The following is a 24,767-nucleotide window of genomic DNA, read 5'->3' as shown; positions in this document are numbered from 1 at the left end:
TGCCCACTGGACCCCCACCAGGAAGTCTGGAGCATCAGGAGGTCTGAAAGCAACAATGTCCATGGAGTTTAGAGTTCTTTGTGGCTGCTGCTTCCTGTCCATCTTCAGTTTATTCACTTATCAAGTACTTTCCGAGTATCTGTCCTATGGTGGGGCCTAGCCTAGGCTCTGGGATATCATAGACAAAATGAAACACATCTGTGCCCATAAAACAGCCCCATTCATTGGAAGATACATACATGGGATCTGAATTTGTCTCCGTGCTGTGTCCCAGGACCTTGGAAAAATGTCTGGCACACACTGGTGCTTGGTAAATGACCGAATGCCTAAGAGGCTCTAATGGGCCCTGCCTAGGTTGGGTACATTCAGGAAAGGGTGGCAGGGGAGGGACCCCAGCCCCATGGCAGATGGGAGGGTGGGAGGGTGAGATGCAGACTGGGAAGGTGCCCCCCCAAAGTGCCACTGTGGACACGCACGGCATGAGCTGCCTGGGCTCAGTTGCTGCAGCCCCTATCCCCTGCTGGCTGCCCAGTGCTCACCCTTGCTCTCCTGCAGGGCGGGTATACTACCTCAAGCACCCTGAGAAGCTGACGCTGACAGAGGCCCATGAGGCCTGCCTCGAAGACGGCGCCCGTATCGCCAAGGTGGGCCAGCTCTTTGCTGCCTGGAAGTTCCGGGGCCTGGACCGTTGTGATGCCGGCTGGCTGGCAGATGGCAGTGTTCGCTACCCTGTGGCTCACCCCCGCCCCAACTGTGGGCCCCCCGAGCCCGGGGTGCGGAGCTTTGGCTTCCCAGACCCACAGAGCCGCTCCTATGGTGTCTACTGCTACCGCCAGCGCTAGGCCCGTGCCAGCCACCTCCCTCCCAGATATGTATTTATGGACTGCTTCCTTTTCCTACGTGGGATGGGGCAGTTTTTGTACTTCTCAACTTAAACAAGATTTAAAAGTATTTATTATTATTTTGGTGCCGGGGCAGCCTCCAAAGCACAAGGGCTGAGTTCGAGCCCCGGCACCACTGAGCTAAATCCCTGGCTCAAAAGTATTAATTTTTGGTAATGCCAACTCTCAACTCCTCGGACTCCCCAGGCTCTCCCGCTAGGGACATCTGGGGTCCGTGGGTTTTCAGAGGGGTCTCTGCCATCACAGAGGCCACAGAGGCTGATGCCCAGGACCTGGTGGCTGCAGCTGTGCCCCTGCCTCAGCCTGGGAGGCAAAGGGACAGGTGGGGTGGGGCGGGGGGGTCCTTTTCACTCCCTAGGCTTTTGGGTGAACTTCCCTATCCTCCCTCTTCTGGTTCTAGAATCTGTGTTGTCCTTACATTTGGACAATAAATGGTGCTGTGGCCCTTTCTTCATCCTTGGCCTCCTTGTGTCTCGGTCATTCCCAGGTCTCAGCTCGCTCAGGTTAGTGGGCTCCGCTCTGTGCTGGGCTTTACAGGAGGGTGGGCAGGGATTGTGAGTTGGAGGCCAGCCTGAGCAATTTAGGCCTAGAGACTTTGTCTTAAAAAAAAAAAATGGTTGGGGATGTATCTCAGTGTAGAGCACCTTTGGGTTCAATCTGCAGTACTGAAAAAAAAAGAAAACCCAAAACCAAACAAAAATGAATTTCCTTTTTCTTTTCTTTTCCCTCTCTCTCCCTCCCTTCATAATGTTAGAGATCAAACCTAGGAAATCATTCTACCACTCAGCTATACTCCAAACACTGAGTGTGTGTGGTGGAGGGTGTGGGGTTGTGTGGTACTAGGGCTTGAACCTAGGGCTTTGCACTAAGCTATACCCCAGCCTTTTTAATTTTAATTTAAAAAAATTTTTGAGACGATTGTCATTAAATTGCTAAGTTACTCAGGCTGGGCTCAGATTGGCTATCCTCCTGCCTCAGCCACCCAGAGTGCTGAGATTACAGGCATGTAACACCATGGTTGGCTCCCAGTGTGTTTTTGATTTGTGACATTTTAAAGAAACACTTGAAGGTCACTTTAACTTACCATGAATCACATAGTTATCGAGCCCCTTCTATTTGGCCGGGGGTCTACCTTCTTTTGCCTACTTTATCCCTTCCAGGGTGGTAGTAACTGGTTACACCAGCCAACACCCAATCATACACAGCCACACCTGAGGAGACCCCAGCTCACACAAATGCACACCAGCAGGCCCTGGCAACACCTTGTGGGCACAGGGAGCAACCGTGATGAAGGAAGCCTCCCGAGGAGGAGGAGGCGGCGGCGGTGGTGCTGGGGGAAGCCACTGCCTGGCCCACTCACCCCGGCTGGCTCTCAGGGTCTGGGGAGGATCCACAGACATTTTAGCCAGGTTTCTCTTCTACCCTGTAGTCTGAGTAGGGTAGAGTGCCGAGCCTGCTGTACCTAGTATGCCCTAGAAATGTGAAAACAAAACCCATTATTCCCACACTGTCTGCGGTTTTTGGTTTTGCAATCCACACAGCACCAAGGACTGGCACACTCACATGCAAACATGTCGTTCGTGTTCTCACACACACAACTTCTCATACATGCTCGCAGAGAATCCATCCAACACATTGTCATTCTAGTGAAAATAAACAGATGAAGCTGTCTCGGGCTCTGAACAGACTGGAGTTACACCCACGTGGGGTCATTTGATCAAAAGGTGCCTCCCTGGCTTCTAGTCCTGAGAGCCCCTCCTGTAGGCCCCAGATTGTGGTTTGCCCGCTCCTTAAATTGAAGAAAAAAAAAGGGAAAAAGAAAAGAAATAGATCTCTTCCAATGTCTTTATTATTATAATTATCATAATCTTTAGTTTTCAAAAATATAAATAGGTGCACGGAACCCTGGTGCCTGCACCGTCCCGGGGTGGGGGAGGGGAGGGGATGGGGCTGCACCCCCCAGGGAAGGATGTGCCCCCACCCAGTCCTGCTGAGAGATGACACCTACTGGGGTACTGACTGGGTGAGCACACTGGAGGGGGGACCCTTGGAGGGAAGGTGACCCCAACGTTGCAGAAGATGCTTCCCAAATGGCCCCCTCCTGTCCCTGACCCCCCAGGCTTCTCTTGCGACCCTCCTGGCTCCTTTGTGTCCTGTCCCCTACATTCAGCTGCCGTGGTCGGGTCAGAGTCCTTCTGGCCTCAGGCCGCTGATCGTTCCAGCTCCTTTCCACCCACTCCCTCCGTCCTAGCTCTTCCTGGAGGTGAAATTAACCAACCATTGCACTGCTCTTGGATAAAGTCAGGAAACAAAAAATAATCTTCTTTATTTAACTTAACCCCTTCCCCTCTCCCCCGTCTCTGCACTTGTCCCTGGAAAGGCACGACGGGAGACTGAAGAAATGTCTCTAATCTCAGTCCACGGGTTGCGATGAGCTTGCTTTGCTTTGGCATTTGGGGACAAATTAGGCGTGGTTTTGGAGATTTGGGGGTGGGTGGGTGCATACACAATGTGGGATTTGGTTTTTCCGTCTTTAATGGGATTCCTTATATGAAAAAGCAACAAGAAGAGGACAGCACCGCGGGGAGATGCGTGGTCTGGTCAGCCCGGTGGGCTCCTGGGCTCAGCATCCTGGGTGATTTCCCGAGGCGCCTCTCAGTGGCCTGAGCTCGGGCGGCTTTGCCGGCTTTGCCAGGAGCTCCGTTTCTGTAGTCGGCGCTTGTGGCGCTTGTAGGTGGCGGCTGGAGCAGCAGGACACAGGAAAGGATGGTGAGCCGGGGAAGTGGGGCCGAGCCCTGGCTCCCCATCTGCCCCTCTCCATTGGCGCCCCTCCTTGTGGATGCCCTGGGCCAGGAAGGCAGCCTGAAGCTTTACTGGAGCCCAGGTTTGATTTTTCCTCCTCCTCGTGTTCAGGGGGTGCAGGCTGGGGTTGGAAAGGCAGGCGGGCCACCGTGTTCTCCTTTGTCCTCTCTGAACATGAATCCTCAGCGGACCAACCCCTGTCCCTCCTGCAGCAGGGGCAGTGGTCCATGACCTCACTTCTTTGGGTCTATCCCAGGTTCCCCAGGGGACAGTAAGCCAGAGATGTGCTCAGCCATGGGAGGGGGCACACTCACGGTCTGTGCAGGTGATCCGAGGCTCCTCCCAGTGCCCACTGGGCTGGCACCGGATGGTGGGGACGTGGCGCTGGACAAAGCCCTCTGTGCACTGGTACCGTACCAGGGAGTTGATCTCATACCGCTCCTTTTTCTGCCCAAGGGTCCTGGCATGCTGCACCATAGGAGGGTCTTTGCAGGCCACTAAGGAACAAATGTCCTTTACAAAGGGGTCTCTTGGGGCTTCTGGATGACACAGGGAGCCCTGGGATCTAAAACCTGGGTTTCTCTCTGATGTTCCCTGGCAGGGAGGGTATTCCAGATGAAGGGGAGGGAGAAAAAGGTGGGGGATGGGAGGGAGGGCCAGGCAGACCATCTGTGGGCAGGACTAGGATGTGTCCTACCAGTTATCTGTATCTGCAGACCTAAAGCCTGACAACTCTGATTCTGTGACCGTTGGACTTGGGAACCCCAAAGAGAGGAGGTTCCCCACCCAGGTGCCCTCAGAGGTGGCTTTCTGCTGCTGACATCCAAGGGTCTGTGGTATGTGTGTGTGGAGGGGTCCTGTCCTCTAGTCTGGGATCTTTACCTCTTGATGCCCCTGTGAAAGACCCCTAGAAGTGAGCTGGCTCTTGCAATTTGGCCACAAGTCTCTGGTTCTGGGAGAGGCTGCCAGGTCACTTCCCATGCCATCTGCTTTGTAAGGGTGTCCCCATAAGCCAGGCATGCTCTGGGAGGCTGAAGCAGGAGAAATGTAAGCTTGAGCTCGGCCTGGGCAACTTAATGGCTTAGCCAGATCTTGTCTCAATATAAAAAATAAAACAAGGGGTAGGGATGTAGCTCAGTGCTCAAACCCCAGTAGTTGGGGAAGGGTGTCCCCACTGACCCCTTCAGCTGGAACACGAGTGAGAGCCTCCCATGCTGCGGAAGTCCTTCTTCCCCACTCAGACCTCTGCCATCCTTACCTGTGCCCTTTTTACAAGTGAAAGGCAGGTGGTAATTGCAGGGGACATCGTTCCACTCGCCCTTCTCGTGCCAGATCATCACCACACAGTCCTCTCCTGTGGCGAAGAAGTTGTCCGGCTGGTTGGGACGCCATTTCTCAAATTGCTGTGGGCAGGAACGGGAAGGGGTGAGGGAGAGCAGGAGTAAAGAGGCGGGCCTGTCCCCCACTTTCTTTCCTGGCCAGCCTCTCCTGTCTTCTCTTTCAGCCCAACTTCTGTCTCATCTGGCAGTGCTGAAGGCTACCGGGAGGTTTGCGGCCAGGGTTGTGCTAGTGCCACGAAGCCATGGGTCCTCTAGGAGCTGCTGACACGGCTGGCTCTGGCCTTTTGCAGGAGCCCAGACCCGCAGGGGTTTGGTCCCTGATGGACTCTGGCCCTTCACTGACAGGCAGCATTAATGCTCATGTTGCCCTCCGGGCATCTGTGCTGTCTGTCTGTCTCTATATACACACAAATCCTTCATGGGCAAGGAACCTCTCCCAAGTCTGTGGATCCCTCATGGTGTCTTGCTGTCATTCATTCATTTCCCTCCTGGCTCCCTCCCTGGTGTCATGTTTCTGCTGAACCTGCCCAGCCCTGTGCTGGTCCCCAGGGGTAGAGGGGCAGGAGAAACAGCCAAGCCCTCCGGGGCTCTGCTCCAGTGGCTGCTCGGGGAGCATGGGCATGGTTTTTGGAGGCATCTCTCTGTCTGGGGACTTTATCCCACCTCCCTCTTCTCTGCAGCCAGTGAACCTGATGGAACTCACCAAGGGATGTCCATCTGACCAGCGGAAGTCCCCTTCAATGGTCCTGTCGTTCAGGCCGACCCACTGGTAGTCCTGAGCATTTCCTGGAGAGGGAAGGTGGGTTGGGACCTGGGGTTGGACCCCGTGGGGTTCTGAGGACTACAGCTCGTGGAAAAGGCAGGAATGAAGGAGGAAGGGGACCATCTAGGGTCCCTTACAAGGGTCTCAGCACATGTGTGTTGGTGAGCATTTTGGACCCCCTTGCCCCAGGCTGGCATGGATTGGTGACAGGCAGAGTTTTTCTGGGACTGCCCTTGACTGCCAGAAGGCTGTCCTTGATGTGGCCAGAGCCGATTGCTGCAAAGACCTCTGTGTTGTCTCAGGGAGCTCAGGCTATGGAAAGGCCCCTCCCTCCCAACCCCCACCCCTGCCCCCTCTCTGTCCCTCTCTGGACCCATTCTGCCAGGCTCTTCTTTTTATTGGCTTAGCAGTACTGGGGATGAACCGAGGGCCTCATGCATGGTGGGCAAACGCTCTACCGCTGAGCTACATTGCCAGCCCCCAGTCTGCTAACATCCGACAAGTAAGGCCCTCTGCCCACTCAGCCACTGTCCTCAGTCCCTGGAGGTCCCCCCAACACTCACGGTTGACAAACTCCTGCTCCTCTGGGGTGATGATGCTGCTGAGGTGTGACTGGTGCTCCCGACACTGCCTCTCGGCATCTGCCCAGGTTTTACGGTCAGGGAAGTGGCGGTAGCAGTGGCCCTGGAATTTGGTCCAGCCTTCCTCGCACACCTCCTGGTCTGCAACACAGGTGATGGCCTTGAAGGGGCTCTGAGCCCAGCTGGGCATCTGGTTGCTGTCAGTCTTGTGGCTTGGATTCCTATATCCACCCCACCTTACATGCTGTGCCCTCCAGGAAGGGACAGGCCCCACTGGAGCCGGGTTTGTGTTGGTGCTGCGAGGCCTGGCCCCCAGGAGTCTCTGAGCACACCCCACCCATGGGAAATGCTGGGGACCCTTTCTCTCCCTGATGTGATGCCACTCTTTCCTCCCAGCCCCACATCCCAAGCTTTCCTCCTGCAGATACCTGCTCTGGAGGCCTGGCAGAGTCATCAGGCCAGGTCAGTAGAGGTGGGAAGGTGGGAAGTTATGCGATTTAAGGTACACATGGTGCACAGGCTCTGAGGGGCTCCAGAGTCAGGAGCTGTGGGGAGCAGGGGAGGCACCAGAGGATTGGGCTGGCATGAGCTAGAGCCAGCAGCCTCCTTCCCACAGATCCCTGGGTGAGGACAGAAGGTTCAAAGAAGACTCAGAACTCTAAGGCCACTGATCAGAGCTGGCCCTGGCTAGGCCTGCCTGTCAGAGAGCAGCACAGTCCTGCTCCCTGATTTTATATTTTGGTGGCAGATGGGGAGAAGGGAGAAAAGTCTAAATTTGTAGTGGGTTCTCCTTTCTGGAGAAGGGGCTGATTTGGAGGGCTTGGAGCAGCCTAGGGGGACAGAGGCAGGGACGCGCCAGAGCCAGCCCCTTTCAGGATTGGAAGAGGCAACCGTGAGGGCATCTTCCTAACTCTGCATTGTTTTAAATTGGCACGATGGGAGTATTTACACAACAGAGATTGTCAGGGCCCCTTTTCTTCTGTGAGAGTCAGGTGTTAAACATCTTGCAAGGCAGCCTTCTTTCTTTGGCAACCTCTGTGTGTAGGGCCCTAGTCTTGGTGAAGAGTCATGAGTGTCATGGGATGTGTGGTCCCCTCCCATCGGGTGCTACTAGTGTGTGGTTGTCTCAGGGAAGAAGGCCCAGTGCCTGAGAGACAGGAGCCTTGCAGCGGATGTTTGGCCAGCTTGGCAGAGACAGCTGGGAGAGAAGAGAGGGCAGAAGAGGCTGGGAGCCTGAAGAGAAAAGTGGCACAGCAGGAGGGCTTGGGAGAGGCCTGGGGTCCTCTCGCTACCAATGCCCTTCCCCAGGTGGTTGCAAGGGCTGGGAAGAGGCAGGGAGGCTTCTGAGGTATCTTAGCACCACGAGGAGGACAGATCCCACGCTAGGGCTGTCTGGTGATGGTGGTGGTGAGGCAATTCCCAGGCTACCTCAGTGACACAGAGATGAGTGGGGCAGGCAGAGCCAGTGGGTGAAGCTGCTGTGGTGGCTGAACAGGGCCATACAGGAGTGGGCTCTGGGCAACAGGCAGAATTCCAGGGAGGCTGGAAGGATGAGCAGGTCTGGAGCCGAGGATGGGCACCAAGGGGATGCGGCCTTGCTTCATGGGCCAGCTCAGGGCTCCAGCAGGGTGCAGAGCCCTCTTCCCCTAGGCAGGAGCCCCAGAGCTGTTTGTGGACACTGCAGACTCTTCTCCCCTTTGGCAGATGTTTTGGCAACTTGGGGAGCTGTCTTCTTCCACCCCAGCTGAGACCCCATGTACCGATTTCTTAAGATCTTGGGGTGAAGATGGAGAGTGGAAGGCTGCAGGGCAGGAGAGCCCAGGACTTTTCTTCCAAAAACCATAAGCTCCTCTACCAGCCTTAACCCTGGCAGTGCCTCCAGGGAATGTGTCATGTTCTTACACTGCTTGACCCCAAAGGGAGACTTCCCAGCTTCTTTCCGGAAGTTTCTGGGGGTCCAACTTGAGAGTTCATTGAAAAGGCTTTGAGCCTCTACACACTTCCTGTTCTGTGTAGGCCTTGGCTCCCAGCACCCCAAAGCCCCATCTCCTTTTTCCTAACTTGGGAAGACTCTGGGATCCAGGAGGCTGTGGGGGACACAGGGAGACCTAGGGGGTTAGGCCTGGCCCTGAGAGATTCCTGAAATACAGGTGCAGAGCAGAGGGGCTGGCAAGGCCCAGGATGGGCAACTGAGCCCCTGCCTCTTGCAAAGATATTCTGTTCTCTGACCAGAACTTTGCCTTGCATAGGGAGGAAGAAAGGAAGGAGGGCAGGCATGGCATTGACATGGTAGCTATCGTGGTGTGAAGAAGAAAAAGTGACATGCAGCAGTCCCTGTTCATGCATGACTTGAGCATGCTGGTGACATGAGTGCTCTCAGCAGACCAACCAGGAAGTCAACTTGGCTAGTGTGGCACCACGGCTCCCAGAGCCATGGAGGGGCCTCACACAAGTCCCGCAAGCAATACAGCAGGCGGACACTGCCTATGACCATGCTGGGAAGGGTCCGTGGCTGTCCCTGGAATGAGAACCAATCACTCCCACCCATAGCTTCCATCCAGACAAAAGCAGAGAATCAGCCGTGTCCTCTTAGTCTGATGCATGCACCAGGCTTGGTGGTGGCCTCAGAAAGTCTGCAAGCCCTGGAGAAGGTTAGTGTTTTAAAGGTTCCCAAAGCCCAGTCTGGGCGTCTCCTGTGATCAGGTCAGCCAAAGCCTGGAGAAGGATTTTCAAGGAACAGAGTAGAAGAAAGAGAGGGAATCAGGAGGGGCTGACAGATGTCTCAGCTGTGGCCCCTGGAATGGCTGTCCAGATGGACCTGGGTACCCAGCCAGGGCCTAGATCCTGCTGTTAGAAAAAAAAAAAAGGTAAAGGGGTGTGTGTGGAGCAGTTAGTAACATTAGCTGAAGCCGATACGGCCGTACCGATCTCACACAGGTCCCCTCCGTAGCTGGGAAGGCATAAGCATGTGAAAGAGTCGATGGTGTCCACGCAGGTGGCTCCATTCAGACAAGGGCTTGAGAGGCACTCATCAATGTCTGCAAGAAACCAAGGGCCACCATTAGGACTCTTGTTGGCAATTCTGGCCTCACAGCACTGTGGCTTCCTTATGGGTGACCAGCCCTGCTCCAGAGCCCCAGAAGGGGACTGGCTGGTTTTCCTGAGAACTGTTGCTACTGCTGCTGCCGCCATCTTGGAATATGCTGAACCAAGGATCCAGAGAGGGGTTGTCTTGGATGTGTGTGAATCCCGGTTGCCAAGCTGGGGGCCTCGGAGCCAGGCTTCCCAGTGGGTAGAAAAAACTTAGTACTTGTGATGTCAAACACCTTTGGGAGTGCAAGGGTGGCATTTCTCCCAGATATTTTCTGTTGTATTTTAAGAAGCCTGAGCTTGAACTGGCTATGACTTTGGTGGTGGGCAAGGACACTGGGAGGCAAGTTCTTGAAGCTTGACTGAAGGTCTTCCTTTCCCTCGTTTCCTCCATAGATGTGTACCAGGGAAACAATAAGCATCCTGGAAGGGGTCTGCAGAGTACAGATCCATGAGACAGTGGCCATATGGGATATTTGCATGAAATTCTTTAGCCTTCTGAATCACAATGTCCAGATCAGCTCTATCCTGGCCAGTTATGGCAAACATTTGAAGCTGGCCAGGTGCTTATAAGGTGGCTGCCCACCAGCAGTGGGCTGGAATACAGGCTTCCTACAAGCTGCTTCTTCTGGCTCTTCGTCCTCTTTCTTCTGGACCCAAGATGTTCTTTCTGGTCAAACTTCTCTGTAGGAATCAAACTGGTAAGTCATTAGCCTTTGTCTCAAGTAGTCAAGAACTGTATCTGTAGTCTAGTCTTTCTGTGTCCTTTTGAGAATCTAGAATGCCTTGGGATGTTTTCTGCTCTCTTTGTGTTTGGACTCCAAAGCTCTTACTATTTTTTCCCCCCTGGGAACATGATAAAGAGTACTATGCAGCTCCTTTTGCCAGGAGATCAACAAAATTCAGCAACAAGAAGGCTCCACGGTTTTATGGTGCATCAGGATATGTGGCTGGAAGAATGCTAAGCCTTGGTGTGTGCTGCTGAGCTCATACAACCTTCAGGATCCAAGGGGATGTCTATGGGGAGTCTCCACTGAGCCTATTTTAGGAATAGGGCCTCTGAGTCCTACATATGTCCCAGGACTTAGTTCTGCCTCCCATTGAGCAAAACAAACCTTAAGGTCAAGCCTTTATTAGGATGACAAACACCTTTTCCTCTGGATCTTCACACTTGGGTGTAGCAGGCATCTTGAGTTTGTGCAGTGGGTGACCCCCAAAATCCCTGGTTCTTCTTGTTCCATGATGCTCTTGATCTCTGATTCTCACTCTTCCCATTAAGTCCTTAGCTTCATTTCATGGAGTGCACACCATAGATTAGAAACCAACAGTTCCAAATTTGGAACCGTTCCAAGCAAACCCAAAATGCATGGAGGAACTGGCTGAAATCCCAGCATGCACTTGGAGTCCCAGCATGCACCAGGATTCCCAGCAGCAGCAGTAGCAGCAATAGGTCAGGTCAGTTGGCAGGGTGGAAGCTGGGGCAGCTCTCCTGCTTCAGGAAAGCTATGTCCTCTTTTTTCCATTAGCATCATTATGGGAGATGGGAGGCACTGGGCTAGGGAAATTAAGCAAATGTAGGCGCTTAAGCAGTTGTACAGAGCAGGGGATGGGGTGTCCTTTGGGGAAGAGAGTCAGACATCAACCCTAGGGCCTCTGGCTGACCCATGGGAGAAAGGAGGACAAGGTGTGAGGCCAACAGGGAGAGCAGGCCAGGTGGCTTCCAGGTGTTTCAGAGGCTTAGAGCTTATGCCTCACCCAACCCCAGGTGGCACAAAGGTCCTGGGGGTGAATGGGGGGCAGTGTTGTGTCCTTCTGTGTCTGGCCAGGGCACAGATCTGAGAAGGCATCAAGGACTCAAGGAACCAACTCCTAGTTTCAGAAGGCTTTTTTTCACAGGGCCCTGCATTCATAGATGAGGAGGGAAGGAGGGGCCAGCATACTGAAGATCAGCGAGCCTGTGGGTACCACTGGGGCACTTTAGAGGGGCTGTGAGTCTTCAGCAACACAGAGGGGCCCAGTATCCTCATTAGCTGTATTGTTCATTAGATGTTCAGGCCAGTGGCACCTCACCTCTTCCTCTGGCTGCAAGAGCCACTCTGGACCTGGCTGCCCACCTCTTTCTGTGAAGGGCAATGGGGTTATCCCCAGGCTTCCAGGACCAAGAGAGGAGTTCAGTGAGGTCCAGCTGTGAGCTTAGACTGGGAGGTTTCAGACAAGGGGACAGCAGCTGAAGAAGGGAAGGACTCTGGGCAAGAGAAGACTTTGTGAAGGAAGGTAGGAAAGAAAGGGCGGGGACCAGAATCTGAGCAGATGCTGCTGACTGTCAAGGGCCCAGTGGTACAGATGTCATCACATTACGCGAAGAGCAGAAGAGATGAAGGAGTCGGGAAATGACACAGAGCATCCAGCCTTTGTCCCACATTGGGAAAGAGAGCCAGGCATCTTGGACTCTCAGCACCTCATTACCATTTCTGCTACAGCCACCATGTTATCACTGAGATCCTCTTCCGACTAAATAACCGAATGGGATGGTTTGTTCCTGAACAAAGCCTTTCAGTCGAATCTCTAAGGTAGGAGAGAAAATAACTGAGCACCCCCTGGTAAAGGCTAGAGGAGGAGAGGTGCTTGCAAATAATCACTTTGGTGTCTGACTTAGAGACCTCAGACCTGTCTTGAATAGTTATGTCCAGTTTTGCCTGGAGCAGAGCCTAGGACGTTCAAGTGAGCAAGAAATGTCAATGGAGAGTGACAGCAGGTGGTTTTATTCAAGCGATTCACAACTGAATCGTAAAGAATACAGCATTCTTGAATAAAGAATTCGAGTTACTCAGTGTACGACATGTACAGCCAGCTGTTTATGATGACCTAGGACATAACTTTTTAGGACAAGGATGGAGGTGAATCCCTTCAGGAAGCATAGACAAAAATTTTTAAATCAATGGGAGTTCTGCATCCTGCAAAAATCTAGGATCAGTTAGGATGGAGAGAGAAGTAGATATACTGACTTCCTGGTTGGGCCTCTTACACAACTGAGAGAAGACTATATTTATGCTGAGAGTATATTTATCAGTCCCAATTTGCTCTCAAAGTAAGTATCATTAAATTAGGGAGCATGTTATTATCTATACTATTTCGATTCTACATTTTAGAGGTTGATCTTCCTTTAATATCTTCTACCTTAAATTCAACTAGGTGTCCATTAAAATCTGCTGATGGATTTTTTTGGTTAAGTCAAGAGGCTATAAACGGAGTGTGGCGGCACCTGCCTGTAGTCTCAACACTCTAGGATGCTGAGGCAGGAGGATCACAAGTTGGAATCCAGGGCAACTTAGTGACTATGGAGACCCTGTCTCAAAATAAAAATTAAAAAATGGGCTGGGGCTAATACCCACTACAGACAGAAATGGATAGATAGATAGATAGATAGATAGATAGACGAGTCTGCCAAAAAAAATGTATAAATCAGGAAAAGAAAAACTTGCATAAATATTTCAGTATTAAATGTATTGCGAACTCATGAGATTACTACAAGTTACCTTTGGCTTCTACAATTATAAGAGGTGCTCAGTGTGGTGGCCTTCAGCTTCCAGACATTCATTTATTAGTACTGTTAAAACTTGCTTGAAAAGAATAGAGGTTTCACTGAAATTCAAGCATTTCCCTAGAGGAAGAGATAGTGTCAGATCATAAAGCAGATCTCTAAACCTAGAAAGCAAAAAGTGGCAGTGAAATAGAAAGGAGCTAAATTTTAAACCTTTATTTCCTATAACCCAAGAGTTGAGAAGCTCATGTAACAGGATTGATGACTGGAAACAACTTGCTTGAAAAGAATAGAGGTTTCACTGAAATTCAAGCATTTCCCTAGAGGAAGAGATAGTGTCAGATCATAAAGCAGATCTCTAAACCTAGAAAGCAAAAAGTGGCAGTGAAATAGAAAGGAGCTAAATTTTAAACCTTTATTTCCTATAACCCAAGAGTTGAGAAGCTCATGTAACAGGATTGATGACTGGAAACTAGAAATGAGGTTTGATTAGAACAGTATTTTTTAAACTTGGCTACACATCATCATTATTGGAATAGTTAAAAAAAATTTAAATTTAAAGAGTAAAAAATAAAAGTCAAGACTAGGGTCCCTCTCCAGACGACTGAGTCAGGATATCTCAGAGTGGGGCCAGACATGATGCTTTTTAGAAGCACACCAGCCCCCAGGTGATTTTCAGCAGCCACTAGGATTGAAGCCTGAGTCTAAGCCCCATGGGTGCTGTCAGCAGAGGATGTGGGGAAGCTGGTGCTGCTTTTTAAGTGGGTCAGGAGAGAGGCGCTGCTTCTCATTGCTGAGGACTCTGACTATTCATTAAGCAGATGTTTATTCGGAAGGAAAAAGTACTGATTAGTAATTTACCAAGTTTATGGAAAACTGGCTGAATAAAATGACAATTCTTTTAGGATTAAATATAGCTGTTGACTCCTTTATCAGGTGGATATTTCCCTGAATATAATAATAATAATAATAATAATAATAATAATAATAATAATAATAAAGCTTTTTGCTGCCAGTGGCCCTTGGAGGATAATGGTCCAGGGTCTGTCTTCTTCTTCTTTTTCTAGTACAGTCCTGCGATTGAGGCCAGTGCCTTCATACTGAGCTACATTCCCAGCCTTTTTTTTGGTACCGGGGATTGAACTTGGGTCCTTTCACTTGCAAGGCAGGCCACTGAACCACTGAGCTAAATACCAGGCTGCAGTCGTTTTTATTTCTTATTTTGAGATAGGGTCTCACTAAATTGCCCAGGCTGGGCTTGAACTTGTGATCCTCCTGCCTCAGCCTTCCAGAGTGCTGGGCTTACAGTTGTGCACCATCACACCTAACTTCCCCTGGGATTTTAAAAAGCCCCATTGCCAAAGTCCACAGAACCGTTTCAGTAAGACTCCATGGGGCTTGGTCCTAGGGGCCACAATATTTTTAAAGCTGAGGACCCCTACCATGGATGTTGACTGATAAATGAGTAGAGCGAAGGCTTGCCTGAAAGTTTGAATCAGACTAACTCTGATTCTACAGCCCCCTTCTCCCTTGACTCCCTGAAAATCTGGTGTTGGCTTTTCAACACCAGCAAGTTTTCATTGTGTTCAAGAGAGTGTATCTTACCAAGTGTGTTAAATGAGTGCACTGAGAGCCTTACTCGTGATTTACCTCACTTAGTGGAGATAGGCAAATGAATTAACCTCTCTGTGTTCCAGTTTTCAGTGGGGGTGGTTATCAACCTGCCTACCAAGATGTTGGGGGAAAAACCATGGGAAGCAAAGTCCTGGGGAATATATATGATCAGAGAAAGGCTGCTCTTACAACAGAAGAGGTAAGTTTCACTATCACCTGCCTTTACCAACTTCAGACTGCTAGAGATCTGAGTCTTGTTGTGACTTCTGATACCAGTATCACATTTTTGTCTCAGTTATCAGATTGGGAAGGAGTTGCTCGGAATGGAGTTACCCACTGGGGTGGAGAGGTCCAGGCCATGGTCATCAGGGCCACTACAGCCCAGTGGAAATGTAAGATGTGATAAAAATATAATGACTATTCAAATAAAATAAAAAAAATATTTCAGTGAAAGACACATTGCCATAAACCCCCTCAAAATACTCCACTAGCTTGGAAAACATTTATTCTGTCATTCTGGCCACTTTTTGAAGCATTTCTGGAAGTCCTCTTTCCTGAGGCTGCCTTGAATGGGCTCAAAATATTTACAGCAACTTTTGTCAAATAAAAACATTGTGGTGTGTCCTTCTCCACCTTATTCACTGGATCTGGTACCATGTGAGTCCTGGCTCCTCCCCAAAGTCAAAATAGAAATGAAAGGTAAATGGTTTGAATCGATTCAAGACATTGAGGCAGCCACCACAGTACAACTAAAGAGGACTCACCAAAGAGGACTTTCAGAACTGCATCAGAAAGTGGCAGAAGGATGGGATGAGTGTGTGGGAAGTGAGGGGAAGTATTTTGAGGGAGATATAGTTTGTGTCTTTCACTATAATAATTAAAAAAATTTTATTGTTTTTAAAACATTTTTCAGATTTACTGTATTTTGTGATCACACCTTATACTGTCCCCTGGGCAGTAAGGATTATCTGTCCTGTGTTTTTAGAGGCCCAGTGTCCTCAGGTTTTGGCCCTAGGTGTGGGCACAAGCTGACTCTAAGGAGGGGAAAAGTGGATGGATATTCAGCCGAGTGCCTGTTTATGTAAAATACTATATATGTGCAAAATGTACAGTGTATTTACATCATGTGAGGGTATATACTGATGTCTTCATTTGCATTATACTATGTGATTTATGTAAACCCCAAGCCCTTCCTTGTGTGCCATGGAAGGGCCAGGCAGGGTTTACCTGGGAGGCCTGGCAATGGTAATCTTTTCCCTAGACACACAGATTACTTTGTGTCTCAGGAATGAAGCATTTTTATGAATGGCTTCAGAGAGAGGCTAGGGATCAGGGTGTTGGGGCACTGGAGACAGAACTGGAGAACAGGAGCTTGGAGGCAACTGGGTAATATCCCATGTTCAAGAAAAGAGATATCATTGTGGCATATGCCTTGGACAGTCTGCAGAGCGACAGGCAGGTGCTAATCATCTCATTTTTGCGGTGCCTCCAGGCATTGGACCCCCAGGTTTCTCACCCATCCCACCAGCTGCCTGATCCACAGCAAAGAACCAACAGCCTCCCAAGTGGTGGGTGCCCTGGGAAGCCCACCATGGTCCTGGCTGCCCTGCAGCCACAGATGCCAGTGCTCAGTGACAAGTTCTCTGGTGTTTTCTGGAGGGCAAAAAGCGACTCAAGTTCCACTTAGACACATGGAGGCCCCATAGGCTTTCCTGGTGGGGTTCCTTCTGTACAGTGCAAGACAGTGGCCCTCAAAGAGTCCTCTCCAGGGACAGAGGGGTATGTCCACCATACTGCATACTCACCCCGAGCTTAAACTTTCCTTGAGGTCTCAAGTTTTAGCTTAAAAAGTTAAGTGCACTTCGCACTCTACTCAAAGAATAGTCACTGGCTTGCTAGAAAACTATTCATTAGCCTACTTATTTAACAACGTTTTTCTCCTAAACTCTCTTGTCCACTAGATGCTCTGGAAAGATGTGCCCTTTGTGCTGTGGCTTCTGTCCCTGATGTCTCTGTCACTGCGCACCTCTCCTTCCCATTCTGAGAAGCTTGAGCCTCAGCTGTCCTCGCTCACCTCCTCTTGCCTGCGGCCCCTTCTGCGGAGGAAGTAGTTTAATGGGCTGATATGGGTCTTACCTATGTCACAGTGCTCACTAGTGTCAAAGGGGCACGGACGTAGGGCACGTCCCTCTCTTTCCTGCAGGTCCCCGTGCCACAGGGCTTCTCCACACAGAACCTGGCAGGACTACAGCCCCCCAGGGGAGAAGGTGAGGTCAAGAATACAGCTGCCCAAGAATACAGCTGGTCTCTGACAGTGGGAGGCATGAAGGGTCCTCACACAGAAAGCTAAGAAAGAGCAGCTGCTGGGGCCTGGGATCATGGGCAGTGAGATGGGTCAGAGCAGTAGAGCGGGTTCTCTTGCTGGGATGGAGTGGGGACCCTGGGTCGGGTCACAGGCCAAATGGCTATAGTTCCTTGAATTGTGCAGGTTTTAGCCCTACGCAAAATAAATATTTGGACCTCAATGTCATCAGCAGATTCACTCTCTCATCTCACACTCACTCTGGGGCATGGTGCCCGAGCAGAATTTTTAGCGTTATCTAAATAGTCACCCTCCCCTTGCCTGGTGCCAACTACAGAGATTGGGTCTATATAGAAACACTCATAGTGGGTAATTCCATCTCAGTGATGACAGCCACTAACCTTTACAAGTGTGTAGTCTGCCCAAAGTAGGATGCTAAATGCTTGCTTTTTTGTATATTTATATTCTGTTTAGGCTTCCTTGGGACCTTTCTTATTTTACAGATGAGGCTCAGAGACTTGCCTGAGACTGCACAGCTAATCTGTGGTGAATCTGTGCTACAGCTTCCTACGGTCTGACTGGCCCAAATGCATTAAAGGGAAGAATCCCTACAATACCTGCAGTGGTGCTTTCTGCTTCACCCGATCCCTCCGAAGAAGTGGAAACAGCAGCGTCTGTTTCGGCAGTGTGGGTCTCTTCTCTCGAGTACGAAGGGCTTGAGGACTCGATTTCTAGATGCACCTCTGCAGGGTACTTGGGCTGCTGGGTCCACTGGGTCTCTAGGGTGCTGGTACTGATGCTGACATCTAGCCCTGAGCTGTGAGCAGACAGGTCTCCGCTAGTTTCCGTCCTGTCTCTGGAAGCCACAGGAGTAGCCCAAGGTGCACCCGAGGCCTCTGTGACCACCTGGGAGGTGGTGAATGACTCTCCACTCACTTCTGGGGCAGCTGACCCCTCCTGGGGGCCTCCCAGAAAGGTCCAGGGGCTGCTGCTCACATCCAGGCCCGAGGCTCTATCAAGATCTGCTTCGTGGAGGGCAGAGGTGGTCTCACTGGAGTCAGGGGACCCAGATGCCTGTCCGCTGGCCTCGGGGACAGCAGATGCCCTCACGCCAGTCTCAAGATAGGCAGAAGACTCACTGCTGCCTTCCAAGACTGATGATACTTCTACCCCAGAGCCAGGGAACGTTGCTGTTGTTCCACCAATGTCCCCAGATGCAGAGGCTTCCCCACTGGCCTCAAAAAGCAGGGGTTTGTATGTCACAGGGGGTCTTTGGCCTAATTCCTGGGACACAGTTGCTTCTGTCACACCCTCCACTAACTCTGAAGTGATTAATGTGACTTCTGGAAGTCCTGAGGCCTCCCCGCTGCGGGTGATGGCTGCAGTGGACTCTCCACTTACATCAGCTGTGCTGGAAAAGTCCCCACTAGAATATGGAGTGCTTGATGGCTCTCCACTGGGTTCTACCAGCCCAGACTGTAGTCCACTTTGGTCCAAAAATCCAGAATTGTCTCCAGACACTTCTGGTGCTCCAGAATGAGCACCACTAAGTTCTGAAATGCCTGAAGGCCCTTCTCCAGGTTCTTGGGCTGTTGGATGTTGGGTTACAGATTCCACCAAGGTTCTGTCTATAAGAGAGATGGTGGGGAACCCAGAAGGAAGTCCACTGCCATCGTATGCTCCCGAGGGAAAGCTACTCCCAGCCTCAGTTCCAGAGATTTCTCCACTGACCTCAGCTGCCCCACTTGGTAGGCCACTGAGTTCTGGAGCTGGGGATATAAACCCACTGGAATCGATTGTTCCAGAAGACTGTCCACTGATGTCTACTACCCCAGAGACTGACGGATCAGTCTCTCTAGAAGGAAAGCCACTGAATTCCACAGACCCTAAGCCTTCTTCTTCTTTAAATGTAGTAGGGGTCACTTCCACCAAACTGGTGTCCACAAATGTAATGCCAGAAGATTCCCCACTGCCACTCATGGTACCAGAAATCAGGTTGGGGATTCTAGGTGTTGTCCCGCTGAACTCTGGCAGACCTGATGGCTGTCCACTGATATCAGGCCCTGCGGATGTTTCTCCACTCAGGTCTATTGTGCCAAATGGCTGGCCACTGCCAAAAAGAACTCCAGATGCTTCTCCACTGATGTCTGGTTGTCTGGGAGGCAGTCCACTGAACTCGGTCACACCAGATGTCTCTCCACTGGAGTAAAGAAACCCTGAAGGCTGCCCACTGACCTCAGAAATCCCAGATGTTCCCCCACTGATGTCAGGAAACCCAGATGGCTGTCCACTAACACCAAAGAATCCAGATGTTTCCCCACTGATGTCAAGAGATCCAGATGCTTGACCACTGACTTCACTTCCCGGAGGGAGTCCACTGGTTTCTCCACTAATGTCTGGTTCTTCAAAGGGCAGCCCAGATATTTCTCCTGTGCCACTGATGCCAATGGCTCCCCGCCCTTCCAGTTCACTTGCACTGGTGGCTGTGACAACTTCCACCAATGTAGTATCCACTAGGGAGACTGTTGGGAACCCAGATGGAAGTCCACTAAAGTCAGGAAGGCCAGAGGATGGGCCACTTCCAGAGTCCACTCCAGAATACTCACCACTAAATCCAGCAGGAAGACCACTTGCTTCTGGAGGTTGTCCACTTCCTACAGTTTCAGAAGGCAGTTGACCAATGGCCAAGTCTCCAGAAGCAGATCCTACCAAGTCTTCTTTTCCAGAAGGCAACCCACTGAGATCCTCTTTTCCAAAAGCTGAGGTCTCTACACTCTCTCTTCCAGAAGAAAGCCCACTGAGGTCATCCCCTCCTCCAGAAACAGAGGTTTCTAGACCTTCTCCAGAAGAAATCCTGCTGATATCCTCTATTCCAGAGGCAGAAATCTCCAGACCTTCTCCTCCAGAAGGAAACCCACTGACATCCTCCACTCCAGAGGCAGAGGTCTCTAGACCTTCTCTTCCAGTAGGAAGCACACTTATATCCTCTATTCCAGAGGCTGAAGTCTCTAGACCTCCTCCAGAAGGAAGTCCACTGAGATCACTTATTCCAGAGGCAGAAGTCTCTAGACCTCCTCCAGAAGGAAGTCCACTGACTTCTATTCCAGAGGCAGAAGTTTCTAGATCTTCTCCTCTAGTAGGAAGTCCACTGATTTCCTCTATTCCCGAGGCAGAAATCTCTAGACCTTCTCCAGAAGCAAGTCCACTGACTTCCCCTATTCCAGAGGTAGAAGTCTCTACACCTTCTCCAGAAGGAAGTCCACTGACCTCCTCTACTCCGGAGGCAGAAGTCTCTAGACCTTCTCCAGAAGGAAGCCCACTGACTTCCCCTACTCCAGAGGTAGAGGTCTCTTGACCTTCTCCTGAAGGAAGTCCACTCATTTCCCCTACTCCAGAAGCTGAAGCTTCTAGATCTTCTCCTCCTGAAGGAAATCCACTGACTTCCTCTACTCCAGAGGCAGAAGTCTCTAGAATTTCTCCAGAAGGAAGCCTGCCAAGGTCCTCTACCCCAGAGGCAGAGCCCTCTAGGTTCTTGTCCCCAGAGGGCAGCCCAGCAACTGTAGGAGTGCTGGACCACTCAATTCTGTCTTCATGTCCTGAGGGTAGGCCTGAGTCCACTGTGGAGGTAAGACCACTGGAGTCAAGGTCTCCAGAAGGCAGTCCGCTTGCAGTGGCTCCTGGAGCTTCTCCACTGCCTGTGAAGTCACCGCTGATATCAGGGGCCTCAGATGCCTCCCAGGAGCCTGGCAGCTCAGTGGCACTGGGCACCTCAGAAGAAGGTGTGTATGGCTCCTCTGAGGTGGAAGGTGTTTCCCAGGTGGAGGGCACCAAAGTTACCCCAGAGCCCTCTGTGCTTTCCTCTGCTGCTGTGCTGGTGGGAGGCCATGTGGGTGGGATCCCTGCAAGAAAGGAGGAAGCCAGGTGAGGTGTGGGTGGAGTGACCGGCAGGAGGAAAGAAGAAAGACAGGAAGGAAGGAAAGGAGAGAGACAAGGAAGGAAAGGAAGGGAGCAGGCCAGGAAGCTATCCAGGCTGTGCTTTGTGAGACACTAGGGAGCTACATCCACACGGCCCACTGGATATGGGGCTGCCACTGATGACAACCGCAGCCACCCTTCAGGTGCCTTAGCATCTCCTGCATCTAAATATGTGGTTTTCAAAGCCTGGGCCTTGGCCTCATGCCCTAGGGGACAAATGGGGATGCAGTCCCAGCCTTGCTGACCCAGAAGCTTGCTTCCTTCATACTTGCTGGAGGGTGAGACCTGCCTATTTCAGTTGGTGCTGTTTGTTTGCTTATTTGGTTGGTTGTTTTAAGAGTAGGAAAAATTTATTGAGGGAAAGAGACCTTCTAAAAGAGACAGAAAGGGGACCGGAAAGTGGGTTGCCCACTCACCCCACCTCTCCAACGTTTTTACAGGTGCTGTTGTTTGTTTTATAATTTTTTTCTCTTCTATTTTTGGCATAAGGTACTGAACCCAAGCTCTTCACCAGCTCCCTCTTTTCATTGTCACTTTGAGGCAGAGTCTTGGTAAGTTGCAAAGTTGCCTAGGCTGAATTTGTAACTCTCCTCACTCGGCCTGCCAGATGCTAGGACTACAGGCTTACACCTGAACTCCCAGCTTCAGGTGGTGCTGTTTGTAAACATGCATTTATTTTTTTCAATTCTGAGAGCCTTATAATAGAGGATTTGAAAATAGAGAAAAAACCAAAAATCTCACCATGCTAAATAATCATGTAAAATAATTCTTTTAGTATAGATTTCTTTGGCACTTAGAAAACAACTAGCTGGGTTTTGAACCTGGCATGTACTCTGGGGCTTATTTGCCAGGCACACCTGAGTGTTGGAGGAGCTGGGAAGGGTCCTGGTTCCCTTCTGTGTGAGTTTAGTGGGGCCCAGAAGAGCTTGGCTATGCATTTAAAAATATGCATGAGAAACAGGCTGCCATGACCATTCACAATCATGATCTAACAGTTCTCTATTAAATACATTTAAATGATTTTTCAAAAAGCAAAGCAATTGAAAGAAAAAGTCACAGTGTGAAATAGCATAGATGGCCCAGATGTGGTTGAAACCAGCAAGGTGGTCAGGAACTGAAGTCGAAGCTGTGTGCTGAGCACGGTGCCCCTGGACAGTTCCCCACAAAGGGTGGCCAGAGTCCTGTGCCCAGCCTCGCCTTCTGCCGGCCCAAAAGGACTTGGTTCCTCTTGCTGTAATGAAGGGTGAGGAAAGGGCCATGGGCCAAGGACCAAGAGCTGCTGGGCAAGGTCTTGGGCCCGGGATCCCACCTGCTCTTCAGTTGCCTCCTCTCCCTCAGCATGGAAAGAGGGAGGCTTTGCATGAGTAGCATGAGTGGCTGGATGGATTGGTTGGAAGCGCTGAGACTCTTTCCTTCCCATGTGTATGTCCCCAGCTGCTGACACTACTGGGCACACAAACTACTACTGTACATTGGTTTAATCCTGTGTCACCCAAGCTGGGAGCCACTAGATATTAACAATACTCCATAAAAAACCTTATTGGCTCTACAGTCAGGTTCTTTTGGGGCCTACTGCATACTGACACTACACATTACCCTATCCAAGACTCTGAGAAAGTCTGTATTTAGGAAATCTGTAGATCTTTTGGCAAACCAGCATTTGCCAAACCTCAGAGGGCACAAAACACTTCCAACAAGGGTTGGGGACTGTGGCTTTCATCTCATGAAGTCCTATCTGCTTTAATCAGGATATTTAGGGTTTAGGAAGTTCTGGCTAGGCCTGGCCCAGAGGAGGGACATGGAAGGAGAGAAGGGTGAGGATATAGGTTCAGATATAGTTGTGGAAACAACTACCCTGTCCCTGGTTCTTGCCCCTCTATTGGAGATCCCACAGGGAGATTCAAAAGGTTAGGAGAGGGTGTCTGTGTAGGAGGACAGTGTGACTGAGGGTCTCTGATTGGCCCAGGGCTGGCCACTGAGGGATGTGCTCAGGAGAAATAAAGGAAAGGCAGGAGAGAGAATGTGTGTGTGTGTGTGTGTGTGTGTGTGTGTGTGTGTGTGTGTGGTCTCTCTGTGTGTTTTATGAACAAGTCTATCCTATTACTCTGAGGTAGGTCCTAGAGGACAGCTGAAGTGGTCAAAGTTGTCCCAGCAGCACATCAGGCCAGTGTCATGGCTGGGAACACAGCTCAGGTCCCAGGGAGAGAAACCACCCCACTGTGTATACCACAGATAGATGGGTGTGTGGTTTCATGCCCTGGAGCCCCATCACACTGACCTGGCAGAGGGGAGGTGCCCACTGCAGTGTAGGCCGGTTCCCATTCGGTTTGGTTTTCTGGCTCAATGGTGAAGTCTAGGACTGCAGTTGTCTCCTCTCCCAAGGGAATAACAGCCACGCCAGGCACTGCTTGGGTGATGATCCTGTCCTCTACACCTGCAGAGGGTGTGGGTGTGCTCCCCTCCTCTTCTCCTGGAGAGGGCGCCACTGGAACACCTAAAGGGGATGTGCAGTCAGGAGACTTGGAAAGGCCTCAGGGCCTCTGGGGTGGGCCAGGCTGAGCAAGGGCCTTCTAGCCCCCCACCCGCCTGCAGTTCAGCAAGATGGCTCTTTGCTCTCTCCAATAATGAGACCTACTTGCATCAAGTACACTATCTTATTCTCATTTTATAAATGGGGAAATGGAGGCATGGTGCTACATTCATAGCCCAGGGCCAGTGACGTAGAACTGGCACAGCTAATCTTTGAATCCAGGCATCTGGTGCAACAGCCTCATTCTCAGCTACTGTAGAACATGGGCTATCTTGGGGACACGGATTATGTTCAGAGTGTCAGGACCCAAAGCAGGCAGGTGATATTTAAATTCCATGCAGCCATCCTGGGGTTTGGAGGGGTGAAGGCAGGATTCATTGGGGTAACTGTTGTGTTTCAGGGTGTGTGTTGGGGGAGGCCAGCAGACTGGGGGAGGTCAGGAAAGGACGGGAACTTTTCTGCAGGGTAATCCAGGGAGCTGAGTCCACCGAGTGTCAGGATGGGGCGTGGGGTTTCTGGCAGGAAATTTACTGGGAGGCTGATTAGCCAGCTTCTGTTGCCCACAACACAACTAGGACCTCATCAAACCCCCTGGGAGGAGTCTGGGAAGCTTCTTCAGGGTGGTTGACTGGGGAGGCATTCTGAATGGGTTTTAAAGGTGAGCCTAGAAGTTTGGGAAACTTGGGGGTCCTTCCCTCAACATTATCTGGAAGGAAGAAAGGGGCTAAAGGTGTAGGGAAAGTGGGAAGGTTAGGGGAAAGCTAGTAAGGGAAAGGAAAAAAATATGAGAAAATGAAAAAATGGAAATGAAGTGCTTGTAAAGGGAGAGGGAAGGAGGGATGAAGGGAGGCCAGGGATAAGGGGAAAAAAATGACCTGTCATGTAAAGGTAGAAGATCCCAATAATGAATGTAACTGCACTGTGTACCTAAAATGTGCCAATAAACTCAATGAGGAAAAAAAACAACATTATCTGGAAATGATCATAGACCCAGGAAGGTGCAGCGAACTTGATGAACACTCGTACTGATGTACAATATGGAAAATACGGCCCACATCGTTCTACATCTATATTCTGGCCTAGGGACCCCGCCCCTACATCGAGGCCTCGAGAACTCATCCAATCAGAGCCTAGCAATGCCTTAGCCCCTCCCTGGCCATGCCCACGACGTTGCTAGATGACATTACTCTCAGCTATGGAAGGGTAATGATGGTTGCTACATCAGTGTTGCCGTAGCCCGAGTCAATAAAAACATTGTTGAGTGAATACTTTCTTGGTTAAGCGCATCACCAAAATATTTACAATTAGGAGAGAATTTGACAAACTA

At 50.7% G+C, this 24,767-nt stretch overlaps 2 protein-coding genes across 2 annotated transcripts in view; one reads left to right on the top strand and one right to left on the bottom strand.

The window, feature by feature from the left end:
* The window catches only part of Hapln3 (hyaluronan and proteoglycan link protein 3), an 11,858-nt gene extending 10,982 nt beyond the window's left edge, over positions 1 to 876 (top strand). The window contains exon 4 of the mRNA XM_033761004.1: positions 533 to 876. Coding sequence (XP_033616895.1) covers positions 533 to 842 — 310 coding nt within the window. The 3' untranslated portion in view covers positions 843 to 876. The remainder of the gene's footprint in view (positions 1 to 532) is intronic.
* A 1,927-nt stretch (positions 877 to 2,803) lies between these two features.
* The window catches only part of Acan (aggrecan), a 70,813-nt gene continuing 48,849 nt past the window's right edge, over positions 2,804 to 24,767 (bottom strand). Inside the window, exons 11-18 of the mRNA XM_010621044.3 lie at positions 23,189 to 23,404; positions 17,553 to 20,834; positions 9,313 to 9,426; positions 6,371 to 6,529; positions 5,748 to 5,830; positions 4,963 to 5,107; positions 4,019 to 4,201; positions 2,804 to 3,643 (exon numbers count right to left, since the gene is read on the bottom strand). Of these exons, the coding sequence (XP_010619346.1) occupies positions 3,558 to 3,643; positions 4,019 to 4,201; positions 4,963 to 5,107; positions 5,748 to 5,830; positions 6,371 to 6,529; positions 9,313 to 9,426; positions 17,553 to 20,834; positions 23,189 to 23,404 (4,268 nt within the window). The 3' untranslated portion in view covers positions 2,804 to 3,557. The remainder of the gene's footprint in view (positions 3,644 to 4,018; positions 4,202 to 4,962; positions 5,108 to 5,747; positions 5,831 to 6,370; positions 6,530 to 9,312; positions 9,427 to 17,552; positions 20,835 to 23,188; positions 23,405 to 24,767) is intronic.

Source organism: Fukomys damarensis, unplaced genomic scaffold, assembly GCF_012274545.1.
Source record: "Fukomys damarensis isolate Sample0158 unplaced genomic scaffold, DMR_v1.0_HiC HiC_scaffold_7, whole genome shotgun sequence".
Taxonomy (NCBI): Eukaryota; Metazoa; Chordata; class Mammalia; order Rodentia; family Bathyergidae; genus Fukomys; species Fukomys damarensis.
This window is presented reverse-complemented; position numbering and strand designations above follow the sequence as displayed.